Source organism: Lagenorhynchus albirostris, chromosome 9, assembly GCF_949774975.1.
Source record: "Lagenorhynchus albirostris chromosome 9, mLagAlb1.1, whole genome shotgun sequence".
In the NCBI taxonomy this organism is placed as follows: domain Eukaryota; kingdom Metazoa; phylum Chordata; class Mammalia; order Artiodactyla; family Delphinidae; genus Lagenorhynchus; species Lagenorhynchus albirostris.
Window position 1 is genome coordinate 48,490,472 of NC_083103.1, and position 26,893 is coordinate 48,517,364.

General features: G+C 41.0%; 2 protein-coding genes and 1 long non-coding RNA gene across 4 annotated transcripts in view; 2 read left to right on the forward strand and 1 right to left on the reverse strand.

Moving 5' to 3' along the window:
- LOC132525279 (olfactory receptor 56A1-like) overlaps window positions 1-10,069 on the forward strand; it is a 37,245-nt gene extending 27,176 nt beyond the window's left edge. Inside the window, 3 exon segments of the mRNA XM_060157817.1 lie at window positions 8,925-9,122; window positions 9,125-9,518; window positions 9,520-10,069. Coding sequence (XP_060013800.1) covers window positions 8,966-9,122; window positions 9,125-9,518; window positions 9,520-9,904 — 936 coding nt within the window. The 5' untranslated portion in view covers window positions 8,925-8,965 and the 3' untranslated portion in view covers window positions 9,905-10,069.
- A 782-nt stretch (window positions 10,070-10,851) lies between these two features.
- The window catches only part of LOC132526070 (uncharacterized), a 32,577-nt gene continuing 16,535 nt past the window's right edge, over window positions 10,852-26,893 (forward strand). The window contains exon 1 of one of the 2 annotated variants that reach the window (XR_009542441.1): window positions 10,852-11,022. This is a non-coding gene — a long non-coding RNA (uncharacterized LOC132526070). Of the gene's footprint in view, window positions 11,023-21,859; window positions 22,074-26,893 lie in introns of those variants that run through there. The other variant, XR_009542440.1, reaches the window with a different exon arrangement.
- LOC132525280 (olfactory receptor 52E5-like) lies at window positions 22,367-23,306 on the reverse strand. Its single transcript, XM_060157818.1, is given in 3 exon segments — window positions 22,367-23,004; window positions 23,007-23,144; window positions 23,147-23,306. Coding segments are annotated over 3 exon segments (936 nt in total).

Genomic DNA, 26,893 nt, shown 5'->3' on the forward strand with positions numbered 1-26,893 from the left:
AAAGACAAGAACTCACATAACCACCCCCAAAGGGAACTTGGGACGGACTTTCAGAGTTTTCTATTGAGACTTGTGTGCCAGGCCTTCTTCCTCTTTCATCAACTAGTCACTGGATGGGGGTTGCCCCAGGGAGGGAACATAACCTTGGAGGAGGCAGCCCCCTTTCGCCAAGGGCAATGCACTGAGAGGAACACAGCCGAATGCCCTTGTCATTGCTGCAGTTCAGTGTAAAAGAGGAAGTGCTGACCAGCACAATACATCAAGGAAGAAAGAGGAGTTTTAAGGATCAGAATAAAAATGGTTAAATTAACATGAGTTTTATATGATACAATAATTTAAAATAATAAGCAATTTTTAGAACTAGTTATATGTTCAGTAAGATGTTCAAATATAAGATAAACTTGAAAAAGTCAATAGTTTTTTTTATACCAGCAAAATTATCTAAAAATATTAGAAATAAACATACCACTTACAGTAGGAAAAACTTATTAATAGGTAGAAATTGGCATCATAACAAATACACAAGACCTTTAAGGACATAATTTAAAAATTTGTTAATGTATTTAAGTGAAGATCTGATTAAATGTAGAGAAAAACAATATACGTGGGAGGACACATGAACATTTTTAAGATGTCAGTTCTCCCCAGATTAATCGATAAATTCAATGCAATTTCAAGAAACACTCCAGCAAGATTTTCAGAGGAACGTTTGTTACAGTTTTTCTAAAATGTATATGGAAGGTGAAAGTTTCACTAAATGGAAGAGAGTTTTTAAAAAGATACAAGTCACACCTTAGATTAGATAATAAAACATACTACAAACTCATGATCTATAAAATGATTTTGCCTAAAAGGCACAGGATATAATAAAGAGTCTATAACAGACCCATGTATATAAGTTAAACAGATATAAATAATATCATATATATACATATATAAAATCTTAACATAGACATAAAAATAGGTGAAAACCACACAACAGATTGTTTACACCAGTTATTTCTAATGGGTGAGATTTTGCTGGACTTTTTTATTTTGGCCACACTGCGGGGCATGTGGGATCTTAATTCCCCGACCAGGGATCGAACCTGCGTCCCCTGCATTGGAAACGTGGAGTCTTAACTCCTGGACCACCAGTAAGTCCCTTGCTGGACTTTAAATGATGTACAATATCATAATCTGAATGCTAGAATGTCAATGTATTATTTTGTAATTGGAGGAAAAATTTAAAATGACTGTTGATTGGGCTGTATTGTTCAGAGTGAGATTCAAAAGATGAGTATTGGACTGGTGAGAAAAACCCATCAGTGTTTATAAGTAGAAAACAAATGTAAGAAGTCAATGAATTCAGGGACACCTTTTTTTTTATGGTAATGTATCTGATAAATAAGTTCCAAAGTGAGCTATCTTTATTCTGTAAAGACTGAATTTCTTTCCTTCATTGCACTTACATTAGTTTGCAATTCTACGTTTATTTTTAAAACTTAAAAAAATTTTCCCTTATATTTTTTCTTTTTAAAATTTTATTTATTTATCTTTTATACAGCAGGTTCTTATTAGTTATCCATTTTATACACATCAGTGTATACATGTCAATCCCAATCTCCCAATTCATCCCACCACCACCTACCCCCCCCCCCCGCCTCCCCCCACCCAGGGACACATTTAAAGGTCATCAGTTAGGAACTCATGGGAAACAGTAAAAATAAAGATGGGAGGAGAGGGAACTACAAAGCAGCCGTTTCACTTTTTATGGGCTTGATTGTAGCATCCCTTTTGAAATTTCAGTTTGGCCATTAGTCTGTTCTGGTGCTATCTCCGCACAGCCCTATTGTGTTCCAGGTGCACATCTCCCAGCACAAGACAATAGAGCTGTGCTAAGTTCCCAGCAGAAACAGCTCCTGCCCTGCTTGCCCAGAGTTGTTATCTATTTGTTCTCCTCATTTCTATCTATTACCGATGAACTCAATCCTCCAGTGCAATATAAACCATCAGGAAGTGCCATACAAGCAGCAGACGGCTACAATTACACCAATCCCAGACAGATTTATAAAGGGCACCAGAATAAGTTTCTGTCCATTTTCTAATGCAAGGTACCTCCCAGGCAGTTGTGTCTATAGGTGCATCAGATGAGACAAGAAGGAAATGAATTACTTATTGCCTAATTAAATTATTTGTCTAAAGTCAGTGGGAGCCTACAGACTAAAAATTCATATCTCAAATCATTTCTCTGTTGAACATATTCTTTGTCTGAAGTCTAAACTTCTCCCAAACTTTTCTCAGATTTATCCTTAATTTAAGAAATTATACTATATGTATCCCTCCTATAATTATTAATTACTTCACTTCTATGCATTTATTTTTCATGAGAATGTCATTTGCATGCAGTGGGCATCCCATGGCTGGGAAAACTGGAAATGCTTGAATACTCAGTTCAGCTTTTACTCAAAACTTAACCTTTCTTGTTTAAACTCCCAGTTTTTGACTTACCTCATGTTCATGGTTGACCCACCTCTAAAACTTAGATTCAAAACATCCTACTATCTGATTGTCACCTTCTAACTGCAGGCTTAAATTTTTAACTATCCTTAGTACAGTCACAATTGTTGGATCTAAAGATTACCAAGCCACTGAAAGAATCCCCTTCATTCTATTATATATCTCTCTCTTTTCTTGACTTTATTCCTGTCAAGCTTAGATTCTATGGCCCGTCATTCAATTACGCTCTTGGAAATAATCTAACCTCCTTTGTTCTCACCCTCCATTGTAGCTGCTTGAAATAATGGAAAATGATTAAATCTAACTATGTCTCCTCTGTGGAAGGTTGAAGCTTTCTAGAAAAATATCCCATAAATAAACTTGTTGACTTCACATTAAATTTATCATCACAAACTTCAGATGTAAACTCAACAATACCCAGAAATCTTACTATGTGATACCATTACAGTAAATGGGTCCATATCCACCAGGTTATCAGAGAATCCTAAGAATTATATTTGATTTCTACATTGAATACCTCATTTCTAATGCATCTGTATATTTACTTGACTATTCTTCCAAAATTTTGCCACTCAAATTTATTTCCTCTACCACCAATCTGGTCCAGGCCACCATCTCTTGCCTGGACCAAGTAATAGTCTTCTGACTGGCTTCTCTGCTTCTACTCTTGTTTTTCTTCCCATTCATCATATCTCTATTCCTTAAGGCCTTTTTGATCCCACTTATCTAAAGTAATGCTCCCGTAATAATGCTCTATGATGGCATATGACAGGATTTTGTATATTTTCTTTTGTAAAATTACCAAAGCTTTCTGCATTTTAACTGTATGATCAAAAGAATAAAATTAAAACATATTTAATTAAGAAATAGAAAATATATTCATGTAGTTCAAAGTTTTAAAAATTAAAAAAGGTATTCAGTAAAAGTAATTCTTTCTCTATATTAGTATTATTTCTGACTGCATATAATAGTTTAAGGTGGCTGCTAGAAATTCAGGCATCAATCCTGTGCCTGTTCCATGTGGAAGCAGGGAGGGTAAATGACCTTCATGTCTCAGCTGAGTTAGTTCACATTAGAGAGTTTTCTTGGAAACTTTGTAAAATGACATCTACTAACATTTGGAATCTGAGAGGTATAGTACTTTGTCAGTATACATGAGTACCCAAATAAAATAATGTTTTTTTGTTACTAAGGAAGAATTGGGGCATTGGGGAAACAACCAGCAATCTCTAACATACCATTTTTACTCCTGTCTGCCAAGTTTGACACATTTGTCTTTCTCAGAAGGAATTACTCTTACAGGTTTCTTGTGTATCCTTCCAGAGGTAATTTGATTATATCTAAGAACATATAAGAAAGTGTATATATACATACACTTTTTTATATTGCATTCTTGGTATAGCATTACAAAATTATTTTGTGTAGCATTCTATGTACTGTTTTTGTCACTTGCTTCTTTGCTAAACAACATATCTCAGAAATTACTCAAAGAAGTACATTTAGAGATGCCTATTTTCTTTTAACAACCACATAATTGGAATGAACTCTTGGTGAAAACAGGGATCATGTTTGCCTTATTTACCATGTACACAGTGTCTAATACAGGTTGTGGAGCATAGTAGGTAGTATTTGTTTGATGGATGGGTCACACAAATAGCAAATGTCAGAGCTAGGATTCAAATCTCCTTGTGATTTGTATGATTTTATTCCCATATCTTATCTACAACCTTGATGTGTTAAGTTAGATTGTCAGATTTCCTTATGTTGAACTCTCTCTGCATTTTTTAGGGGATAAATATATTTATCAATTAAACAAATCTTAACAGTTTTCCGAACTCTGTGCACTAGGATTTTGTAGCTATAGTCACATTTATCAGAATTAGTGGCGACAGTGGGGATGAGTCATTTAGAACACAGACATTGGAGTCAGATTGATGTGGCTATGAATGGAGGCTAACTGTGTGACTTTGGGCAAGGCTCCATCTCTCTATCTATCCCCGACACACAGTAGGGTTAATAGTTTCTACTCCAAAGAGTTCCTCTTTCATATCTAAGAGAGATGATTCAATGAGAAAAATTAGATAAAGAACTTAAGCAGTTTAGGTTGCTCATAAAGCACTCAGAACATTGGAGTTATTATTGTAATAAAGACTCTATTGTCTCTTTCCTACATCTTCAACCATGTCTGTGAGTCAGGCTTATGCACCAGATCCCTGGTTTCTGGCTCCTCGGCAAGTTCTTACCTCAGTTTCAAACCACTCCATCTTTCATATCCTCACTTCCTACCTGCAGGAGCGTGATACAACACAGTTCCCAAAGGACTCAGTTTTTTTTTTTTTTTTTGCAATACGCGGGCCTCTCACTGTTGTGGCCTCTCCCGTTGCGGAGCACAGGCTCCGGACGCGCAGGCTCAGCGGCCATGGCTCACGGGCCCAGCCGCTCCGCGGCATGTGGGACCTTCCCAGACCGGGGCACGAACCCGTGTCCCCTGCATCGGCAGGCGGACTCTCAACCACTGCGCCACCAGGGGAGCCCTATCTAGAGTATTTTTAATTTCATTTATTGTGTTGTTCATCGTTGCTTGTTTCATCTTTTGTTCTTCTAGGTCCTTGTTCAATGTTTCTTGCATTTTGTCTATTCTATTTCCAAGATTTGGCATCATCTTTACTAGCATTATTCTGAATTCCTTTTCAAGTAGACTGCCTATTTCCTCTTCATTTGTTAGGTCTGGTGGGTTTTTTTCTTGCTCCTTCATCTGCTGTGTGTTTTTCTGTCTTCCCATTTTGCTTATCTTACTGTGTTTGGGGTCTCCTTTTTGCAGGCTGCAGGTTCGTAGTTCCCGTTGTTTTTGGTGTCTGTCCCCAGTGGCTAAAGTTGGTTCAGTGGGTTGTGTAGGCTTCCTGGTGGAGGGGACTAGTGCCTGTGTTCTGCTGGATGAGGCTGGATCTTGTCTTTCTGGTGGGCAGGTCCACGTCTGGTGGTGTGTTTTGGGGTGTCTCTGGACTTATTATGATTTTCGGCAGCCTCTCTGCTAATGGGTGGGATTGTGTTCCTGTCTTGCTAGTTGTTTGGCATAGGGTGTCCAGCACTGTAGCTTGCTGGTCATTGAGTGAAGCTGGGTGTTGGTGTTGAGATGGAGATATCTGGGAGATTTTCGCCGTTTGATATTATGTGGAGCTGGGAGGTCTCTTGTGGACCAGTGTCCTGAAGTTGGCTCTCCCACCTCAGAGACACAGCACTGACTCCTGGCTGCAGCACCAAGAGACTTTCATCCACACGGCTCAAAATAAAAGGGAGAAAATGTAGAAAGTAAGAAAGAAAGAAAGAGAGGAAGGAAGGAAGGAAGGAAGAGAGGGAGGGAGGGAGGGAGGGAGGGAAGGAGGAAGGAACGAGGGAGGAAGGAACGAGGGAAGGAAGGAAGGAGGGAAGGAAGGAAAGAAAGAAAGAAGATAAAATAAAATAAAATAATTAAAATAAAAAATAATTATTAAGAAAAAAAATTTTTTTAAAAGAAAAAAAAAACGGACGGATAGAACCCTAGGACAAATGGTGGAAGCAAAGCTATACAGACAAAATCTCACACAGAAGCATACACATACTCACAAAAAGAGGAAAAGGGGAAAAAATCATAAATCTTGCTCTCAAAGTCCACTCCCTCAATTTGGGATGATTCGGTGTCTATTCAGGTTTTCCACAGATGCAGGGTACATCAAGTTGATTGTGGAGCTTTAATCCGCTGTTTCTGAGGCTGCTGGGAGAGATTTCCCTTTCTCTTCTTTGTTCTCACAGCTCCCGGGGCTCAGCTTTGGATTTGGCACCGCCTCTGCGTGTAGGTCTCCGGAGGGCGTCTGTTCTTCGCTCAGACAGGACGGGGTTGAAGGAGCAGCTGCTTCGGGGACTCTGGCTCACTCAGGCCGGGGGGAGGGAGGGGCACGGAGTGCGGGGCGAGCCTGCGGCGGCAGAGGCTGGACGTTGCACCAGCCTGAGGCGCACCGTGCGTTCTCCCGGGGAAGTTGTCCCTGGGTCCCGGGACCCTTGCAGTGGCGGGCTGCACAGGCTCCCCGGAAGGGGGGTGTGGATAGTGACCTGTGCTCGCACACAGTCTTCTTGGTGGCGGCAGCAGCAGCCTTAGCGTCTCACGCCCGTCTCTGGGGTCCGCGCTTTTAGCCGCGGCTCGCACTCGTCTCTGGAGCTCCTTTAAGCAGCGCTCTTAATCCCCTCTCCTCGCGCACCAGGAAACAAAGAGGGAAGAAAAAGTCTCTTGCCTCTTCGGCAGGTCCAGACTTTTCCCCGGACTCCCTCCCGGCTAGCCGTGGCGCACTAGCCCCCTGCAGGCTGTGTTCACGCCGCCAACCCCAGTCCTCTCCCTGCGCTCCGACAGAAGCCCGAGCCTCAGCTCCCAGCCCCCGCCCGCCCCGGCGGGTGAGCAGACAAGCCTCTAGGGCTGGTGAGTGCCGGTCGGCACCGATCCTCTGTGCGGGAATCTCTCCGCTTTGCCCCCCGCACCCCTGTTCCTGCGCTCTCCTCCGTGGCTCCGAAGCTTTCCGCCTCCGCCACCCCCAGTCTCCGCCCGCGAAGGGGCTTCCTAGTGTGTGGATACCTTTCCTCCTTCACGGCTCCCTCCCACTGGTGCAGGTCCCGTCCCTATTCTTTTGTCTCTGTTTATTCTTTTTTCTTTTGCCCTACCCAGGTACGTGGGGAGTTTCTTGCCTTTTGGGAGGTCTGAGGTCTTCTGCCAGCGTTCAGTAGGTGTTCTGTAGGAGTTGTTCCACGTGTAGATGTATTTCTGATGTATTTGTGGGGAGGAAGGTGATCTCCGCGTCTTACTCTTCCGCCATCTTCCCCTCGTCTCCTGAGATTTTGTATGGATAAAGTTAGTAATAATTTAAACCGAAGGAATTCAAGAAAATTCTTACTAACATATTCGGAGCAATAGAGTGGTTCTGTGTTTGTTTTAGGGCAAGGGCAAAAGATTTATTAAGTCAGAGACCTAGCCCAGGGTTTTCCCACTCACCAAGGGACAGGCTATCGAGGAGCACCTGCAGACAGTGGCATGAATAAGCCTCCAAGTTCCAACATGCATTTTGTGTCATGCCCAGTCCATCCTCTGAAGTCCACCGCACAGACCCTCAGTGACCAGTATTTGTAGTAGTTTTAAAAAATATTTATTAAAATATTTTAAATAAAAAAAATTTTATTTTATATTGGAGTATAGTTGATTAACAATGTGATAATTTCAGGTGTACAGCAAAGTGATTCAGTAATGCATATACATGTATCTATTCTTTTTCAAATTCTTTTCCCATTCAGGTTGTTACATAATATTGAGCAGAGTTCCCTGTGCTATACAGTAGGTCCTTGTTGGTTATCCATTTAAAATATAGCCACCATTCGTAGTATTGATCAGAGCTTCTCCTTTCCCTTCCTCAGGATTCCGTTCGGCACTGCAACTCTGGTTAATTCTCCACTTTCACTTTCCTTCCTTGAAATTTCCCATCAGTGTAAACACCAAGGTCCAGGAACTAAAAAACCTTTTTCAGCAGGCTTTTGTTAAGTATCTATGAGGTGTTAGAGAATGTTGGTGTGTATAAATGAAAAGTGCATGTTATTTGACCTCAGATATTTGAGCCGGGTGGAGGGAGACAGAAGGGTACAAAATCTATGTGTAAAGGGCTACAAAGAAACTATAATAATAGTAGAAGTTGCATTCTCAATGAACTAACTACTTCATTTATCTTACTTTCCTTCTGAATTCATAATCTTTCCCCATTTCTGTCTTGCTCTTTTCTTTAATGACAAGCTTGAAACGAACCTTTTAGCTACATAGTCAGCCCTCCCTATTTACATTTCCTCACTTAAATCTTCAACTCCTTTCATTCTGGTTTCTATTGCCACCAGTCCAATGAATTAGTCATGTTCAGATCACTAATGATACCCTTTTTAAAAAGCTTAGTGGTGGGGCTTCCTGGGGCTTCCCTGGTGGCGCAGTGGTTGAGAGTCCGCTTGCCGATTCAGGGGACATGGGTTCGTGTCCCGGTCCGGGAAGATCCCACATGCCGCGGAGCGGCTGGGCCCGTAAGCCATGGCCGCTGAGCCTGTGCGTCCAGAGTCTGTGCTCTGCAACGGGAGAGGCCACAGCAGTGAGAGGCCCGTGTACTGCAAAAAAAAAAAAAAAAAAAAAAAAAAAAAGTTTAATGGCCATTCATATTCTCATGTTATTAAACTTCTGCTTAGCTGACAAGTTGGTCCCGTGCTTGTCAAAATTTTCATTGAGAAAGCAACTTCTACATTATGCTATTGTTTTGCTTTTCTTACACTGGTACCATACTGAATTAATTTGTTGAACATTTTTAATATTGTAAGGTTACTACCTATTGTTATTCTTGAAGTCAATTAGATAAAATTACCTCTTGTATCTGCCCAAGAAAATAGTCAAGAAAAGACTTCTCAGCTCAAGATTCATTGGATGGCATCACCCAGCAACAACTCCACAGCTCCAGTCTCTGAATTCCTCCTCATCTGCTTCCCCAGCTACCAGAGTTGGCAGCACTGGCTGTCCCTGTCCCTCAGCCTCCTCTTCATTCTGGCCATGGGGGCCAGCGCCACCCTCCTGATCACCATCCAGCTGAGGCCTCTCTGCACGAGCCCATGTACTACCTGCTCAGCTTGCCCTCCCTCCTGGGCATGGTGCTCTGCCTCACTGCCATCCCCAAGGTCCTGGCCATCTTCTGGTTTGACCTCAAGCCCATCAGCTTCTCTGCCTGTTTCCTCCAGATGTTCATCATGAATAATTTCCTCGCCATGGAGTCCTGCACACTCATGGTCATGGCCTATAACTGCTATGTGGCCATCTGCCATCCACTGAGATACCCATCCATCATCACTAACCACTCTGTGGCCAAGGCTAGTGTCTTCGTTGTCATACGAAATGCCCTTCTCACTGTACCCATTCCCATTCTCTCTGCCTAGCTCCTCTACTGTGGGAAATATGTCATTGCGAACTGCATCTGTGCCAACCTGTGTCCAGCTCTCCTGTGACAATTTCACCCTGAACAGAATCTACCAATCTGTAGCTGGTTGGACCTTACTAGGCTCAGATTTCATCCTCATCTTCATCTCCTACATCTTCATCCTAAGAGCTGTGCTCAAGTTCAAGGCTGAGGGGGCTGCAGTCAAGGCTCTGAGCATGTGTGGCTCCCACTCCATCCTCATCCTCTTCTTCAGCACCGTCCTGCTGGTTGTGGTGTTGACACATGTGGCCAGAAAGAGCATCCCCGTGGACACCCTGATTCTGCTCAATGTTCTTCACCACTTCATATCCCTTGCCTTGAACCCTATTGTATATGGGGTTCAAACCAAAGAGATAAAACAAGGAATTCAGAAATTGCTGCGGAGAGGGATGTGAATATGTAAAATAGATTTCTAATTCTCTCTCCCCTTCCTTCTCAGTGATTTTGCCCAGACGTGAGCTAGAGAAAAGCCTGACCCAGGTTTCTTCCTTTATTCTTCCCTATTTCAGGGTGGGGTAGGCAAGAGGAAGAAACTCATTTTTCTTGAGTAATTGCTTTGAGCCTGGGCAATTATAGTGAAGTACATTAATCTTCACAACATTCTTGTAGGTGCTATTACTTCTATTTTACATAGCAGAAAAAATATAATTTTAAGAGAACAAACTGCTGGAGATCATATATCTGGGAAGTGATAGAGCAGAGATTAAAATCTAGGCTCTACAGCCTGGTGTCTTTCTAGAGAAATGCCCCTTCTTGTGCAATTGAAGCTGGAGACCAGGCCTCTACCCTACTCTCCTTTGCCTGTGTTTTGTCCTTCTGGATGTCCATAGGTGTTTCCTGCTTGTACCTACTATTTTGAGAGCCAGGGGGTTCTCAGAGAAGGCAGAGTCCTATCTGACAAAGCATCTGCAGGACCAAAGGGGAAGAGCACTCATAATAATATAAAGCAATGCCAGCCTCCTACTATGTCCTACGCAGCCTCACAACCTTCAGGGAGTCTAGAGAATGAGGATACAGGTTGAGAGAGGGGTATGGAGGGGGGATACCAATGGGGTAAAAATTGGGAAATCAGGTCAGTGTGTTGACCACTTCTCCACGTGTTTAAGCTGCACATGCAGTGAACTGAAAGTCAAGTCTTACTTGTTGACTCTTCGAGCTCTAGTTGAAGGTGGGAAGACACAGCACAGTGTCAGGTTTCTGGGTAACAGTGGGTCCAGTCAGGAGAAAATAAATCCCACTGGCTATTTTAATTTTTTTTAATTTATTTATTTTTTATTTATTTATTTTTTTTGCGGTACGCGGGCCTCTCACTGTTGTGGCCTCTCCCTTTTGCAGAGCACAGGCTCCGGACGCGCAGGCTCAGCGGCCATGGCTCACCGGCCTAGCCACACCGCGGCATGTGGGATCTTCCCGGACCGGGGCACTAACCCGTGTCCTCTGCATCGGCAGGCGGACTCTCAACCACTGTGCCACCAGGGAAGCCCCACCACTGGCTATTTTTAGAGAATTTAAGGTAAGCACTTGATTAAATAAGTATTGCAGACTTGAAAACCAAAAAAAAAAAAAAAAACCAAAAAAAAAAAATGGAGGGGGATGCTGAGGTAACACAGAGATAGTACCTGCAGGAAGAACCTTATACTTGGAATTCCTTGGTGGTCCAGTGGTTAGGACTCCACACTTCCACTGCAGGGGTCACAGGTTTGATCCCTGGTCGGGGAACTAAGATCCCATATGCTGCGTGGTGTGGCCAAAAACAAAAAACACTTGTCATTAAAAAAAAAAAGAACCTTATACTTGGGAAGCATTTGGTCATTAGGAGACAACAGGTTGGTGGTGGGCTCGTTGAACTACTCTCACAACTCTGAGGACGGTTGCTGCCTCTGAATGCTACTAGTGTCACAGGACCTCCGAGGATGTGCCCTTACAGCCTGGACTGAGACCTCTGAGGTAGGACTCTATCCTGCTGGCGGTATCTCTTAGGGAGTTCAGTGAGGCTGATTTGATCCTGGAAGTTCTAAAGCCCAAACAAAACCCAAACCCAAACAAAATCCAAAACCCAACCAACCAACCAACCAACCAATCCTGGAGGCTACAACCAATTCCACTGCCAGGAGGAAGAGTCATTGCTGAGAGAAACCGACGAGAGGAAGAGACAGGAGGGACAAAATATCCCCTCCTCTGCTTCAACCCTTCAGTCTTTCTCTGTTGCTCTCTGTAGGTGGAAACTAAGAGGGAGCCGGCTGACCAAGGGCCCTATAGTCTAAGTCCCAGCATCACAAGATGTTTGGCTGGGAGGGTCTAGGGCTGAGAGACAAGAGTTAATTATTGGCACAGCTCCAATTGCTTGAGTCTGAAAACTTAGTACCACATGAAGGACAGCTATAGCAGAACTCTGCAGTACAGCATGCCTCCCAGTGAGACAGAGACAGAATCAAGTCCTCTGGTGCAGACAAAAAAAGAGACGTGACATAATGCTATAGGGGCAGCTTTCATAGTTAGGAAAGAATTTGGCATTAAGCCGGCAACAGGAATGGAGATCAACTGCCCCACCCTGTGGGGATTAAAGTAACTGCAAATCAATGCTGATGTGGGTTCCAGGGGCAGATTCTTCTAAAGCCACACTCAATAACAGTGGGAAAGAAAAATGACATCCATTTCCCTACAAGAAGGGGCTCTTAATGCCCTCAGACATGCTTCTTATTTACTCAAGGCAGAGCCACAGGTATGATTCAGTATTTATCATTTTTTTAAAAAGAAATTCTTTAATAGGAATTCTCTCCATCTCATGGTTGCCGGAAGAATTTTATGCACCACCATCTCCTACTGTCCCTCAGAGGACAGAAGGGCCAACTTCAATACCACTTGCCTAATGATACTAATAATCTCAGTGTCCTTATATATTGATAATAATTATAGTAATAATCATGAAATTAAAAGCTCAAATATTTTGAACACTTGCAATATACCAGTGTTTGTGCATGATAACATTTAATTTTCATAAGAGCCTTCTGTGGATGGTTATAAAAATGAGTTTTAAAAAAAGATCTAACAGAAAGAATATAATTCATAGGAATATGGTACATATTGTCAAGGAATATTTTCAAACATCTGGTCTACTCTGTTGGTCTGTAGGAGTGCTTTCTCTACCTTTGTTATGCTTTCCCAGCTGCAAACCCAGAAAGAACTCAAATAAGAGTCTGTTAGTTGGACAAAATTCGGGTCTTAATTCCTCAGCTAGGCTTCTCTAGATCAATGCAAACAGCTGACATAATTATGAGAAGCTTGACTCAAACTGGGAGCACACGGGGATAGATACTACCAACTTGTTGTAGGGATTTGTAAGGATGTAGGGAGCAACACACCAGTTGTCATTCCTCACAGTAACTAGCACAATTTTTGCACATCCAGGGGCTCAGTGAACATCCCCTTATTTACGAGACTGAAGTGATAAGTCAAGAGTTGACAGTGTCTACAGTGCATCTCTAGTTTCATAGAAGCAGGGCACAAACAGATATGCCATGTACATAAGGGTGGCTCTCTGCTCTGGTTCTAAGGAGAGAAGTTAAGAGGACCACAGTTTCTCACAGAATTGTCAAGCCCAGTGCAGGTGGTTCAAGGAATGGGACACAGTGGTCCTAAGGTAGGCTTTGGGGTGAATCTACATGTAGAAAAAGGGGATGGAGGAACAGGATAGTCAAAGAGCCCAGTCTTGAATGGCAGACACAACTCTGCTGTGAAGTTCCCATAGCATTAAAAAACGTGCTTAGTATAGATCTCTGAACACTGTCTTGAGTGGATAGAATGAATTAGCATAAACTGAAGGCATTTTAAGTTGGTGGGGTATAAATGTACAAACTTCCAGTTATAAATAAGTATCAAAGATGCAATGTCCAGCATGATGACTCTAGTTAAGGTATATTTGAAAGTTGCTAAGAGAGTAGACCCTAAAAGTTCTCATCACAGGAAAAAAGCATTTTTCTTTTTCTTCTTTTTGGTACCTATATGAGATGTTGGATATTAACGAAACTCTTGTGGTAGTCATTTCACAACATATGTATAACTTAAACTTATAAGTGCTGTAGGTCAATTATATCTCAATAAAACTGAAAGAAAAAATAAAATAAATAAAATGGTGGGATACAGATATTTTCTTAGTTTAACTGAGATCTATGAAGAATCACGGTGCTACAATAGGCTGACTATCATCCAACTGTCCTGGAAGGGGTGCACTAAGAACACGAGAAGGGGGGAGAAGTGACCTACTAAGGCCACTTACTTTACTCCCCGGGTTTGCAGGTTAGTCACATTTGCATGAGGAACACAGAGCCTTTTGAGAAAGAAGATCTGAAACCACTGAACACTGCTATTCAGGATCAGAGCAGATTTAAATAAAGATGCAGTGGCAAGAGAGAGCAACAAGTTCCCTGGAATTAAATTATCTGGAGGAAAAAGGGAGTCTATGCTGGTGACCAATGCCCATAACAAAGACCGAAGTATTGCTGAGAGAACAAAACTACGTTTTCCACAGTGGAGTTTGGGGACCTCTTAGTACATAGTCATCTGATACTCTACTGTGCTTTGGGATATATTCTAAGCATACGGGTGTGAAGGATGAGAGCTGTGACCTCAGAGGCAGACTGTGGAACCTCAAGGCTGTGCAGCCAGGGAGTCTAAACAGGATGGCGTTACTGCAAGGCATAGAGAAACGCTTTGTTGCTGACATGTCAGTATTGCTGCCCTGTGGCTATAAGTAGGGATAGCAATACTTTAGTTCTCAACCTCTGCTTGTTTCTGAAAGGGGACTGACAACTCTGAAAAACTGGAGTTCCAACACTCAGGGGGAGTGGTAGTGAGTAGCTTCAAGAAGAAAATACTGTACTTCCTGCTCATAAGCACGTGGGGAGCTGAATGATTAATTTTAAAAATAAAAGGGATATAATTTATTCTCTGGTTTCCTTTTTTCTTTTTTCTTCTGGTTTCCTTTTTTTCAGTGACATTTAAAAACAATGTCAAATCAATAGCATGAATCAGGTATTCACAAGGGTATATTGTATTATTATATTTAATAAGATGTTATATTAGTAGTATTTTGCTAAGGACTGTATGTAATAACAACATTTATTTATTTCTTCATCTGCGCATCCAAAATTTAGTTATTGAGTGCTTCATGTGTGATGAGCACAGTAGTGATTAGCATAGATGTTACCAAGAGGTAAACTACTTTCAGAGAGATTATGGTCAAAATAGCCCATGAATTATCATTATTCCCAATTTTGCAGGCTAGGCAACTGAGTAAAAAGATAAAATTCTAATGGTCATTCAACTAACAGGGACAAGGATGAAGAGAGATAAATTAGGCATATTTGCTACTAAATCTACTTTTCCTATTGTCTAGGGATTGAGCTACACTTTTTGACTTCAATTAGATAGATTTGTAGTTTTCTGAAGTTTTTCATGTTCCAGATTATAGATATAGATAGTGGACATCAAAACCCGTCATGTATTGAATTAGTAAATACACGTAAAGTTAGTTACTACAATAAAGGTATCACAGGAACTTAGGATAGTATAAGTTTACTTCTCATCCACATCCTGATTTCAGTGCATGCGGGCTTTGCTTCATGTCAACATTTAGGGACCTATGCTTCTATCATATGTGGGTATTCCACATTAGCCTTTGAGACCTCCACAGGTCCTTTTGAATCTGACTGTCACACAGCGAAGGGAGAGAAAGTGCAGGATCTTGTGGGATGTTTCAGGGGCCAGTCTGGGAGAGATTTACATCATTTTCTCTATCATTCCATTGACCAGAATCCTCACATAAATCTAGCTGCCTAGAGGAGAGGCCAGGTGACTAAATATTTATTTCTTAAGAGAAATGACAAAAGAGAGACTCTCACATGTAAAACGTTCATAACCTCTTCCCAAGTGAGACTACCCAAACTCTCATCTAGTCACTGTATGCAGCACAGAGTCCAAGATCTACAGGAGTGTGTGGTCATCTCCATCCTGATGTGGTTCCTCTTGGACCAATCATCCTCTTTCTCCCATTACATATTTTGCGTACCGCAAAAGAAAAAAAAATTAATGTTTTTATGTATGTACATAATTAAATTAAAAAGTCAGTGAAATAATTACTTTTATCAGTGTTTTAGACAATGAAACTGAAATATGGGGAGTTTAACTGCTCAATTCATACAGCTGGCAATAGCCCAGCCAGGATACTAAACCTGGCTTCCACACTTAAAATCCAAGCCTCTTTACACTGAAAGTGAGTGTCTGGAGGCTCTTTCCCAAGAGTATATGGCATATTGATCAATCTGTCACTCAGTGGAGAGTAGGAAGAATGAGGCATAATGATCATTATAGCATGTTTATTATTTGGTGAACTAAGCAATCCATTTGGCTAGGAAAAAAAGACTTTGCTGCAAAAGGAAAGTGAAGTGATGATACTAAGCAAGGTAGTATTTTCCCACAACAGGAAAAAAAATCTCAGAAATATCTTCTTGCTGATGCTAGTTGGCTGGATAAATGTAGTACAGAACTTCTCAGACTCCTTTTAAGTCAGTAGTGTATCTGGGAAGTCAAGGAGACTGCTCTCACCTCAGCCATGAGGAAGCAAGACCCATGGACCCATAAATACCCTCCTTGGGCTCAATCTACAGACAAATGAATATTTACTTTTTCCCAAGTATGTGTCTAAGAAAAGGCTCAGCCTATTTCTCAAGCAGGACACAGTTCTTAATTCTATTATAAACATCCAAGTAAATGTAATAGATTCAGTGACTTTGTTGAGGAAATTCACCAAGGTCTGTTTGTCCCTAGAATATTGACTCCTCTAGTCTCCCTTCCCAATTATGTCCCAACAACAGTGCCTCCTGACAGACAACAAACTGCATAAACTCAAAGGCTGAGTAGAAAATCATTGCTTGTTTGAATCATATACGGGACTCCTGATGTCACCATGGCAGAATGGCAAGACAGGTCTCAGGAATACATTTAGATGGTCCTGGGCAGGGGACTGGGTCTGGGGAAGAATTCAAATCCCTGCATTCCATCCATTGAACTTCTATCCCTGAGATGCAGCTTACTGACGTTCCACCCAGTGCCTTCTCTTCCTTCCTACCACAGGTGATGGGGAATCACTGGAAAACATGGAAGTGATCTAAAAGTGTCCCTTTGCCTCTCTCTCTTATGAGTCTAAAATAAAAGATGGTGAATTATTTAATAAAACATCTGTAAGAGGCAAACAAGATGTAGATCAGTCTCTAGGGCAGACAGTGTCTCAGAGAGACCAGGAGAACCACAGAAACCTCCAGAGGTTCTCCTACCACTTCTCACCATTCTCACTCCACAAGTTGGATTGTAGCTTGGCAATCAATGTATATATATGATAGAGTCGAGGCTAATTTTTCCGAACAGAATTCTTTTTCCTTGTAAACACAAATAAATTTACATTTTCAGACATACCTACAATTGTGTGAGGCTATAAGACTAAGCCTGTCCAAGGGAATGGCAGGCAGCTCTTCCAGGAATGGCTTTTACCACCTCCTTGATGCCCTCTGCACTCTATCCGCCTCCTCTGGTTAGTTGCAGATAATCCACTGGAAGACACGAACCCATGGAAAATGGTGGAACCACACAGTGGAGGAGGCTAGGACACTGAGTGACTGCAAGGAAGAGAGCTTTCCCCTTCCACATTGCATTGGACTGGATGTTATTAAAAAATATAAAATTGTTTTGTGTTAAAACACTGACAAATTGGAATTGATTTTTTGATAGCTGGAAGGTTATTCTAACTAAGGCTGCAGACAATGAGAAAATTGACATCCAGTGCTAGAAAGATCACCTAAAAAGTTGACCTGTCTACTAAATGGCAATTCTAGGGAAAAGGTTGAAAGAATTCAAAATAGTTATGTGTGTTTGAGATTGTTGATTTCACTTGACAAATTATTATGAGAAATAAATGAGGTTAGCAGAAAATTAGCTGGTTTTCAAGCAGAAATGAATCATAATACATAAAGGCCATAAATATAAAGCCTTGAAGAATTTTCCTAGTACTTGGGAAGTCAAAGGTTAAGAGAAAGATATGGAATGCCTTTAAGTAACAAAGACTCATAGAAAGCATCCCTGAGAAGAGACTACGTTATGTGGATAGCTGTCCTACTAAAGTCTGATAGCCTTAGGTAGACACAATTATGTAGAAAAGCAGTGGCATGGGGAAAGCAAAAAGACATTAAAAAAAGGAAAAAAAAAAAATTTACCTAAGAAAATCCTTGTTAAGTTTCGAGAGGGTTCGTTGCCAAAGAAACATGAGCTAGGCTTTTAAAAATGCTTTTGATTAAAAATTAAAACAATTTTTAATATTTTACAGACATGAAGCAGTCTCCATATGTAGTATCTGCAAAAGAAGTCACATTCTCCAATGTCTGCTTCATATAAGGCAATGGGGGACATTGAAGAAGGTACAATCCCACATATGCAGAAAAAGGGACATAGAAAACAATGGCCAGGAGAGATTCTCCCAGAATCATATCCAGGACCTAGTCAGGGAACTTATTCTACTGTCAGGAGATAAAAGTATTGCAAGGCCTGCCCCCAAAGTATTCCAGAATTACCACTGACAAGTTCTTGTGAAATGTATTCCATGTTTCACTTCAACTGGGAATCTTTTTGACTGGTATTCAGTTTCTGCTCCACCATTAAACGTGTGGTAGGAGGAAGATGACTGGTCCAAGAGAAACCACATCAGGACCTGATGGAAATGACCACACACTCCTGGAGATCTTGGACTCTATGCTGCATATAGTGGCTAGATGAGAGTTCTCTTAGCCTCATTTGGGAAGAGATTACGTATGTTTTACATGTGAGGGTCTCTCATATAATTTCTCTGGAGAAATAAATATTTAGTCACCTGGTGTCTCCAGCTAGATTTATGTGAAGTTTCTGGCCAATGGAATGACAGAGAAAATGATGTAAATCTCTCCCAGATTGAGTCCCTACAACCTTCTACAAAATCTTGCACATTCTCTCCCTTCACTTGCCTGACAGATTCAGAAGAACCAGTGGCAGTCTGTAAGGGACAAGAACATGAAGGAGCCAACTAATGAAAGAAACATGGGTCTCTAAATGCTGATGTGAAACAAAGCCCACATTCATTGGAATGGTATGTGGATGAGAAGTAAACTTCTATTACATTGTTACTGTGATATCTTTGTGGTAGAAACTAACTTTACTTGCATTGACTAATTCAATATATGTTGGGTTGCGTAGGGCTCTGCCTTTGTTATTTACAATCTGGAGCCTGAAAAACTTTAGAAAACTACAAAACTATCCAGTTGAAGTCTAACTATGCAGCTCACTCCTCGAAAATGTAATAGGAAAAATAGATTTATGTAGCAAATGTGCCTAATGTCTCTCTCTTGACTCTGGTCACTATTAATTAAATGATCATTAGTAATTTATCTTTTTGCTCAATTGCCTTATCTGCAAGATTGGGAATAATGATAATTCATGGGCTATTTTGAACATAATCTCTTTGAAAGTAGTTTACTTCTTGGTAACTACCTATGCTAACCACTACTGTGCTAATCACACATAAAGCACTCTATAACTAATTTTTGGTTGAAAAATGAATAAATGTTACTATTATATATAATTTGTACTTAGTCAAACATTGCTAATGTAATATGTTATAAAATACTGAGATTAAAAAAATACTGAGATATACTCTATCCTTATGAATACTTGACTCATGTCATGGATTTGATATTGACTCTTCAATGTCAATGGAGAAAAGAAAATCAGAGTATAAACTGTTACATATCTTTTATTTTTAAAATTAATCATTAAAATCCCCACGTGCCTTATGATCATGAAGTACACTATTTTCTTTTTTAAGCTATCCCCTGACCCTCCGCTAGCACTGGAGATCCCAGGAGTTTTCTGATTTCAAAGTTGTCAGTTTCCTTTCAGACACCAAGCAGAAGTTAACTGGAATCACTTCAGTATTGCTATTCTGGTTAATAGCTACGAGGAGGCACTGTTGAGTTGCCAACAATGAAGCATTTATTTACTCCTGGCAGTAATGCCCTGCTGTTTAGACTCCCTGACTGCCAGTCTTGATGTCCCACACTAGGCCTCTGAGGTCAGAGCTCCCATCATTAACACCCATATGCTTAGAATATATCTGAAGCATATCACATGACTATGTACCAAGAGGCTCCCAAACTCTACTTTATGATATGTGGAATACACAGTTTTATTTCCTCAACAATATTTAGGTCTTTGTTTTGAGCATTGGTCACCAGGATAGATTTCTTTTTCCTCTAGATATTTAATTCCCAGGTAACCTGTTGCTCTCTCTTGCTACTGGGTCTTGATTTAAATTTGCTCTGTTCCTGAATACTGTTCAATAGTTTCAGATCTTTTTTTCTCAAAAGAATCTGTGTTGTTCCTGCAAATTTCTCATGCAAATTCAACAAACCTGCAAACCAGGGAGTGAGGTGGTAGGTCCCACCCTCCCCTTCTCTTGTTCTTAATACACCTTCTTCCAGTACAGTTGGACCATAGTCAGACTATAGCAAAGTGACTCTTAACAGATTTTCTCAGTTAAATTGACAAAACATCTACAGTCTACTAATTTCAAATGCATTAATTAATACTAAATCTAGCCAACCAAGACTGGGCTAATAGGACGTTTTTGGGGTTTTTTTGGTGGTACGCGGGCCTCTCCCTGTTGTGGCCTCTCCCGTTGCGGAGCACAGGCTCCGGACGCGCAGGCTCAGCAGCCATGGCTCACGGGCCCAGCCGCTCTGCGGCACATGGATCTTCCCGGACCGGGGCACGAACCCATGTCCCCTGCATTGGCAGGCGGACTGTCAACCACTGCGCCAGCAGGGAAGCCCTAGGACATTTTTTAATACTGTTGGAACGTCATGGCAGAGTTGAATCTGCCTTTTAAGATCTGGCTCTTTGAGTAATCCTGCCCCCCGCCCCCACCCTGTCTCCTTTATCTGTATGTAGACTCACCCCAAAGCCTGTCTTAGGCCTATTGTGTCCAGTTCCTTGAAGCACCTGCACTGGGCTTGACAATGCTGTGAGAACGTGTGGTCCTCTTTAACCTCTCTCCTTAGAACCAGGGCAGGGAGCCGCCCTTCAGTATGTAGCTTGTCTGCTTAGAGTTAGGGCTTGACTTCTATGGAACTAGAAATCCACTGTAGACACTATCTGTCAACTCTACACTTAGGCACTTCAATACCATCAGTAATGGAATGTTTACTGAGCCCCTTCATGTGCCAAAATTGTGCTAGTTATTGTGAGGAATAACAGCTGGTGTCCCTACATCCTTTACAAATCCCTATAACAAATTGGTAGCATCTATCCCTGTGTATACCCACTTTGAGTCAAGCTTCTCATAATTGTGTTGCCATTTGCAATGATTTAGAGAATCTGTATTTTCTCTATTTTCTGATTTTGTCATCAGGATAATGTTAATTTTCTAAATAATTTTGAAAGCTTTGCAAATGTTTTAGTATTGCAAAACAGTTAATATAGTATAAGAAACATATGAAAAGTTATCATGGTCTACCATCTTACTTGGAAGAAAATCTGCAATGACTTATTTTGTCATCTTCCTTCATATTTTGATCTGTTTAGTTTTTTTCTAAATCTTGTTTGTGTCAATGTTGTAATTTCTATTTAGAAACTGATCATTCGGTCATTTTTCTTTATAAATTTACACAAAGTATCATTTTTTTCGTTTCACTTCCTCTCTTAGTTTACATTACTATTACTTTAGCCCTATTCTTTGTATATTCCTTGCTCATTCTACCTTAAATTTCAGCCAGGGTCCCATTTCCAATTAGAAGCCAACTTCATGTTTTTGCAGCTCCTAGAATACCCAAAGAAATCAATCAATATCCTATCTAGCTTCCATACTCAAATGAGAATGACTTTATATTATGTCAGCAGTCATTCTATTTCATTCTGCCCTGAAGCTCACCCTAACGAGAACCGCAGGGCATGAGGTTTCACTGAGTCCTCAAGCCCAGAGAAAGCCCTCTTAACTCTTCAGGCTTTATAGTTTTCTAAATGAAATGCTCTGACCAAGCTAAGGGCTGAGTCCCTAAAGACCCCCAAGCAATGGGATCATCTGGAGCTGGAGACCTCACTTCATATCAGTGACTGTATAGTAAGATTGGATTTAGTAAGTTAAATCTACAGGCACCAGAAGTAACAACCACACTAGAAATACATGTGTTTATTTGTTGTCAAACCTTTTTATGTTTCAGAAGCTGCAAAGATTTTCACAACAGTTTTTTTTTTGAATTATTTTATTGGTAAGGATACCGAAGCTCAAAGAGCTCTAAGTGACATTCTCATGTACATCTTCCAGTCAAGGCCAGAGCCTGAATTTAAACCTGTATCTCATGACTCATTGTGCATTCCTCTTCCCACTATATCCTGCTTGATTTTCATGAAATTCATCATTTTTATAGTCATGGACTTCAGCTTCTGACATGTGAATGAAGAGAATCCCCATGAGAAAGAAAAGTATTTAAGGTAGTTACTGGGGCCACTTTTTCAAACTTTTTTCTCACCTTAGGAATCTTGTAGTATCAGTGGGGTTTAAATGTGAGAATTTTTTGTTGTACTTTTCCTGTGGCAAAAAATAGAGTGATTATTTTGGAATCTTTGAGCTCTGCCTTCTAATGTGGTGTACATTAAGACTAATAAGGAAAATGTAGTAGAGGATTACACGTAGAGGATTTTAACAAAAATATTCCAGTGTTTACTTCTGTTTTGATCTTATCATTCCACTGAATGATCATGGAAGATCCTCTTGGGGTTAAATATCAATAGCTTTTAGGGTTAAGCATCCTAAGTGCCCGCTCTCTTATCTGTTTTGTCCTGACCCCATAGATTCCAGGGTTAAGGGCAGGGGGAAAAACCACATATAGATTGGCCAGAAGTATGGGGATATAATGAGGGATGTTGTGGCCAAAGCAGTGTGTCATGAAGGAGAAGAGTGCTGGCAGGTAGAAAGCCAACATTAAGCAGACATGGGAGCCAAATGTCCTGAGTGCCTTGAGGCGGGCATCCCAGGACGGGAGGTAGAAGACTGCTCTGAGGATTTGGACATAGGAAAATCCAATCACAGAAAGGTCAATATATCCCATGGAAAAAGCAATCAAGCCATAGAAAGCACCGACCTTAATACTGGCACAAGCCAACTTTGCCAAACCCAGGGGTTCACCATAGGTGTGGGGGATGATCTGGGCATCACAGAAAGGAAGGCTTAGGATAAGGACTCTAAAAGGAGACACACACACCAAAGTCCGGACCATGATGACTATGCCCAGGATGGCTATCACCTTATCGGTGAGTATCATGCTGTATCTCAGGAGGTTGCAGACGGCAATGTATCGGTCTATGGCCACGACTGTCAGCACCGCAGACTCCAGGCCAGTGCATATATGGATTGTGTACATCTTGTGATGCAAGCACCAAGCACAATCTCCCTGAGATTGAACCAGAAAACACCCAGCATCTTGGGGATGGTGGCTGTAGACAGGCCAAGGTCAGTGCAGGCCAACATGGCCAGGAAGTAAAACATAGGCTGGTGGAGGCTGCTTCAGTCTGGATCACAAACAGGATGGTGACATTTCCCATGAGGGTTATTAGATACACTGCAAAGAAGGGGGAGCCAATCCAGATGTTCACATTTTCCAGCCTTGGAATCCCTATCAGAAGGAAGGAAGAAGGATGGAACTGTATATTGTTGGGGTGCAGCATATCTGTGGGAATTAGTTATAGACACATTTTTTGCAGGAGTTTTCTTGCTTCCAGCGAGAGAACATAACCTCTTTCAGAGCATGTTGCCTAGTTTCTGGAGGAATAGAAAATCTATTCTTTAATTCCATGATACAGCAGAGGAGACCTAGAGAGTGAATATGAGCCAGAGTTAAAAAGACACTCTCACTTCAAAGTATTTGCCTCATCTACACAGAAAACCATGTAGAAAATTTCCAAAAACAGCAATTCTGCACTTCACTTCTTATGGCTTTTTTCCCTTCAGTCTCTAAGGAAGAACCTACATATGGCTATAAAATAACAAATATTTATTAATTATATCTGTTAATCATGATGTAAAGCCTAAGCAAGATGGTGTGTGTGTGTGTGTGTATGTAAAATCACAGGACTTAGATTGAGGTGGAGGGTTTAGGGGAATGATACATTCTTGCAAAATAGTCCTGAAAATTAAGATGGTATGTGGATGAATAAACAACAAGTTCCTACTGTATAGCACAGAGGACTATATTTAATATCCTGTGATAAACCATAATGGAAAAGAATATGAAAAAGAATATATATATGTGTAACTGAGTCACTTTGCTGTACAGCAGAAATTAACACAACATTGTAAATCAACTATATGTCAATAAAATTTTAAGAAAAAGAACAAGGAATTGCTAAGTGAAAAACAAAAAAGAAGATGGTCATGGGAGGGAACCCAGTAAAGGTGGTGGATTGAATAGCTGGTGTTGGGATCTGAGCTAAGGAATGGAATTAAGAAATTTTGACATATTGGGAGACTATTCTATAATTCCAGCGGAACAATAGTCTCTCTCAGAACTATAAAGTCTTATTACTTTTCCCTTCTAGCACCCATCACCAAATATTTCTTAGCTCAGATTTAATGACATACTATCCAGAAAGCCTTCCCCAGTTGGCTTATTTCATGATTATTTATTCTTTTCATTATTTTCCAGAGGTCTATTTATCTTGCTGTTACGTTAGTTATCATTGGGTATCAGTGGTTCTTTTTTTTTTTTTTTTTTTGCGGTACGCGGGCCTCTTACTGTTGTGGCCTCTCCTGTTGCGGAGCACAGGCTCCGGATGCGCAGGCTCAGCGACCATGGCTCACGGGCCCAGCCGCTCCGCGGCATGTGGGGTCTTCCCGGACCGGGGCACGAACCTGTGTCCCCTGCATCAGTAGGCGGACTCTCAACCACTGTGCCACCAGGGAAGCCCATCAGTGGTTCTTAAAGTGTAGTCCCCGGGCCATGGGTATCAGCATTATCTGGTAATTTATTATAAATGCTAATTATTGGACACTACCCCAGACTCACTATATCAGAATCTCTGGGGCTGGGACATAGTAATATGCTATTGAACCCTCCAGGTGATTCTGATGCTCATTCTAGCTTAAAAAAAACACTGCTAAATTTTTACCACTAGGGTACAATCTCTTTGAGGTCAAAATCAGTCAGATTTATCTCCATGGTATACTTTATATAGTGATAGGCAGTGATCAGCAATAATTAGCAAATGAAAGTTAAAAGTTTACTGGAAACAATCTTTCCAGTTATTGTATACAAGGTCCTAGATAAATACAAACTGGGTTATAGAATAGCGTGTAGAAGGATTTTGGAGGAGATCTCTGAGGAATTATACTTGTAAAAAACTAGTAATGTATGATTGGGTCAAAGGAGAAGCTGACTCACCGTGAGGCTGCATCTGGGGCCTGCATGATACTATGGGAAGCTCCTGTGCTGGAATGGCCCTTCTGTGTTATCCCATAATGAGGCAAGGAAGCCAGTTATTTGTACTCCCATGGTATCCTGTCATTGGCGGAGGATTACCCTGTGTGATAGGACAAAACTTTGGATAAGGTAGTTCCTTGGGTCTGAGGACAATTCCAGGGAGGGGTGCAGATGTGAGCTCCCAGTATCTGATATTCCCAGCAGCTGGGAGATAGGTACACAGGTCCTGAAAAGCAGATCTGGGAGGTGTGTCATAGGGTATACTACAGATGGCATTGTGCTTCTACTCTCTCGGCGGTATCTTCTCCTTCAGTCTTGGGAAACTTACTTTCTTCTTACTCATTTGTCTGCATTTAAACCTCACACCTTACTTTGTCTTCTTTCTCTACCCGCAAATGTTTTCTTGTGTCAGAGGCAAAGTTTTAATTTGCTCCTAGATATGGCTTGGAATAAAATTCATGTTTACTCTTAGTTAAACAAAAAATTCTTCTTAGATATAATCCCCACTCCCAAGGCACACACACACATGCAGTCATGCACACACACACACACATTTTGATATACTGCAGAAAGGCTTAACAAATTTTGGTTCGTTCCAAGCAACTTGCCTTAGAATGCATGCTGTTTTTCCTTTTTCTGGACTTGAGACTGAATCCCATGCAGTCCTCACGACTCCATCTTTCCTGTCATCTGGAGACCAGAAATAACTAAAAATTTTTGCATGTGGCATGCAAACTGGAGAATAAGAAATCCCTCATTTATTAACATCCTTTTGATCTTCATAAAATGTTCTTGTCTCTCAGCTTACGCGGGCCTCTCACTGTTGTGGCCTCTCCCGCTGCGGAGCACAGGCTCCGGACGCGCAGGCTCAGCAGCCATGGCTCACGGGCCCAGCCGCTCCGCGGCATGTGGGATCTTCCCGGACTGGGGCAGGAACCCGTGTCCCCTGCATTGGCAGGCGGACTCTCAACCACTGCGCCACCAGGGAAGCCCCTACATTATATTTTGAACTAAGTCTTCAAAATATGGTGTGTATTTTATATGTACGGCACATCTCAATTCAGACTAGGCATGTCTGAATTGTTCAACAGCCACCGGAGCCTCTTGGCTATCATAGTGGACAGCCAGATCTTGATATTCAACTCCTTGATATTCATTCCATCCTTACAGCCCCCTCATCATAATTTCTTTTACAGTTAGCTCAAAAAGCATATAGCATCCCTCTCCCAAAGACAAAGTGCTCATGCACAAGCTGTTCATGTTTGACCATAAAGAAAAGGAGGTATGGAGAAGCTAGAAGAAATCATTCTCTTCCTAAAAGTGCTTCATATTGATTATTTTCTTTTTACATTTTCCTCCCATTCTGACAGAAAAATCTGTATTGGACTGAACATTTTCCTCTTCTCTCCTATTTTTACTTCAGTGTGTTTAGATTTTTTTTTTTCAATCACTACCTTAGATTTTTTTTTTTTACTACCTTAGATTTTTAAGATCCATGAAGTTTGTAGTAAAAACTGAAGTTAGAATCTTTTTTTAAAATTGAATTTAAAGCCACCCAAATTAACATTATAATGGATTTTAGCACTCAATCCTATATGTACTTACATAAAAAAAACAGCAATTTCTTTGCCCATGTATTGCATTTTATAAAACCTGACGACGTTACAAGAATGTAAAATTACAGGTCAATTTCTTTCATAAACAGAGATAAAAACAAAACCTAAACAACGTATGAGCAAAAACAAATCCAGTATTGCATATGAAGAATAACAGTGGTTTATTCCAGAAATCTGTGTTAGATTTAAAAATGGAAATAAATCAATGTATTCCAAGAAC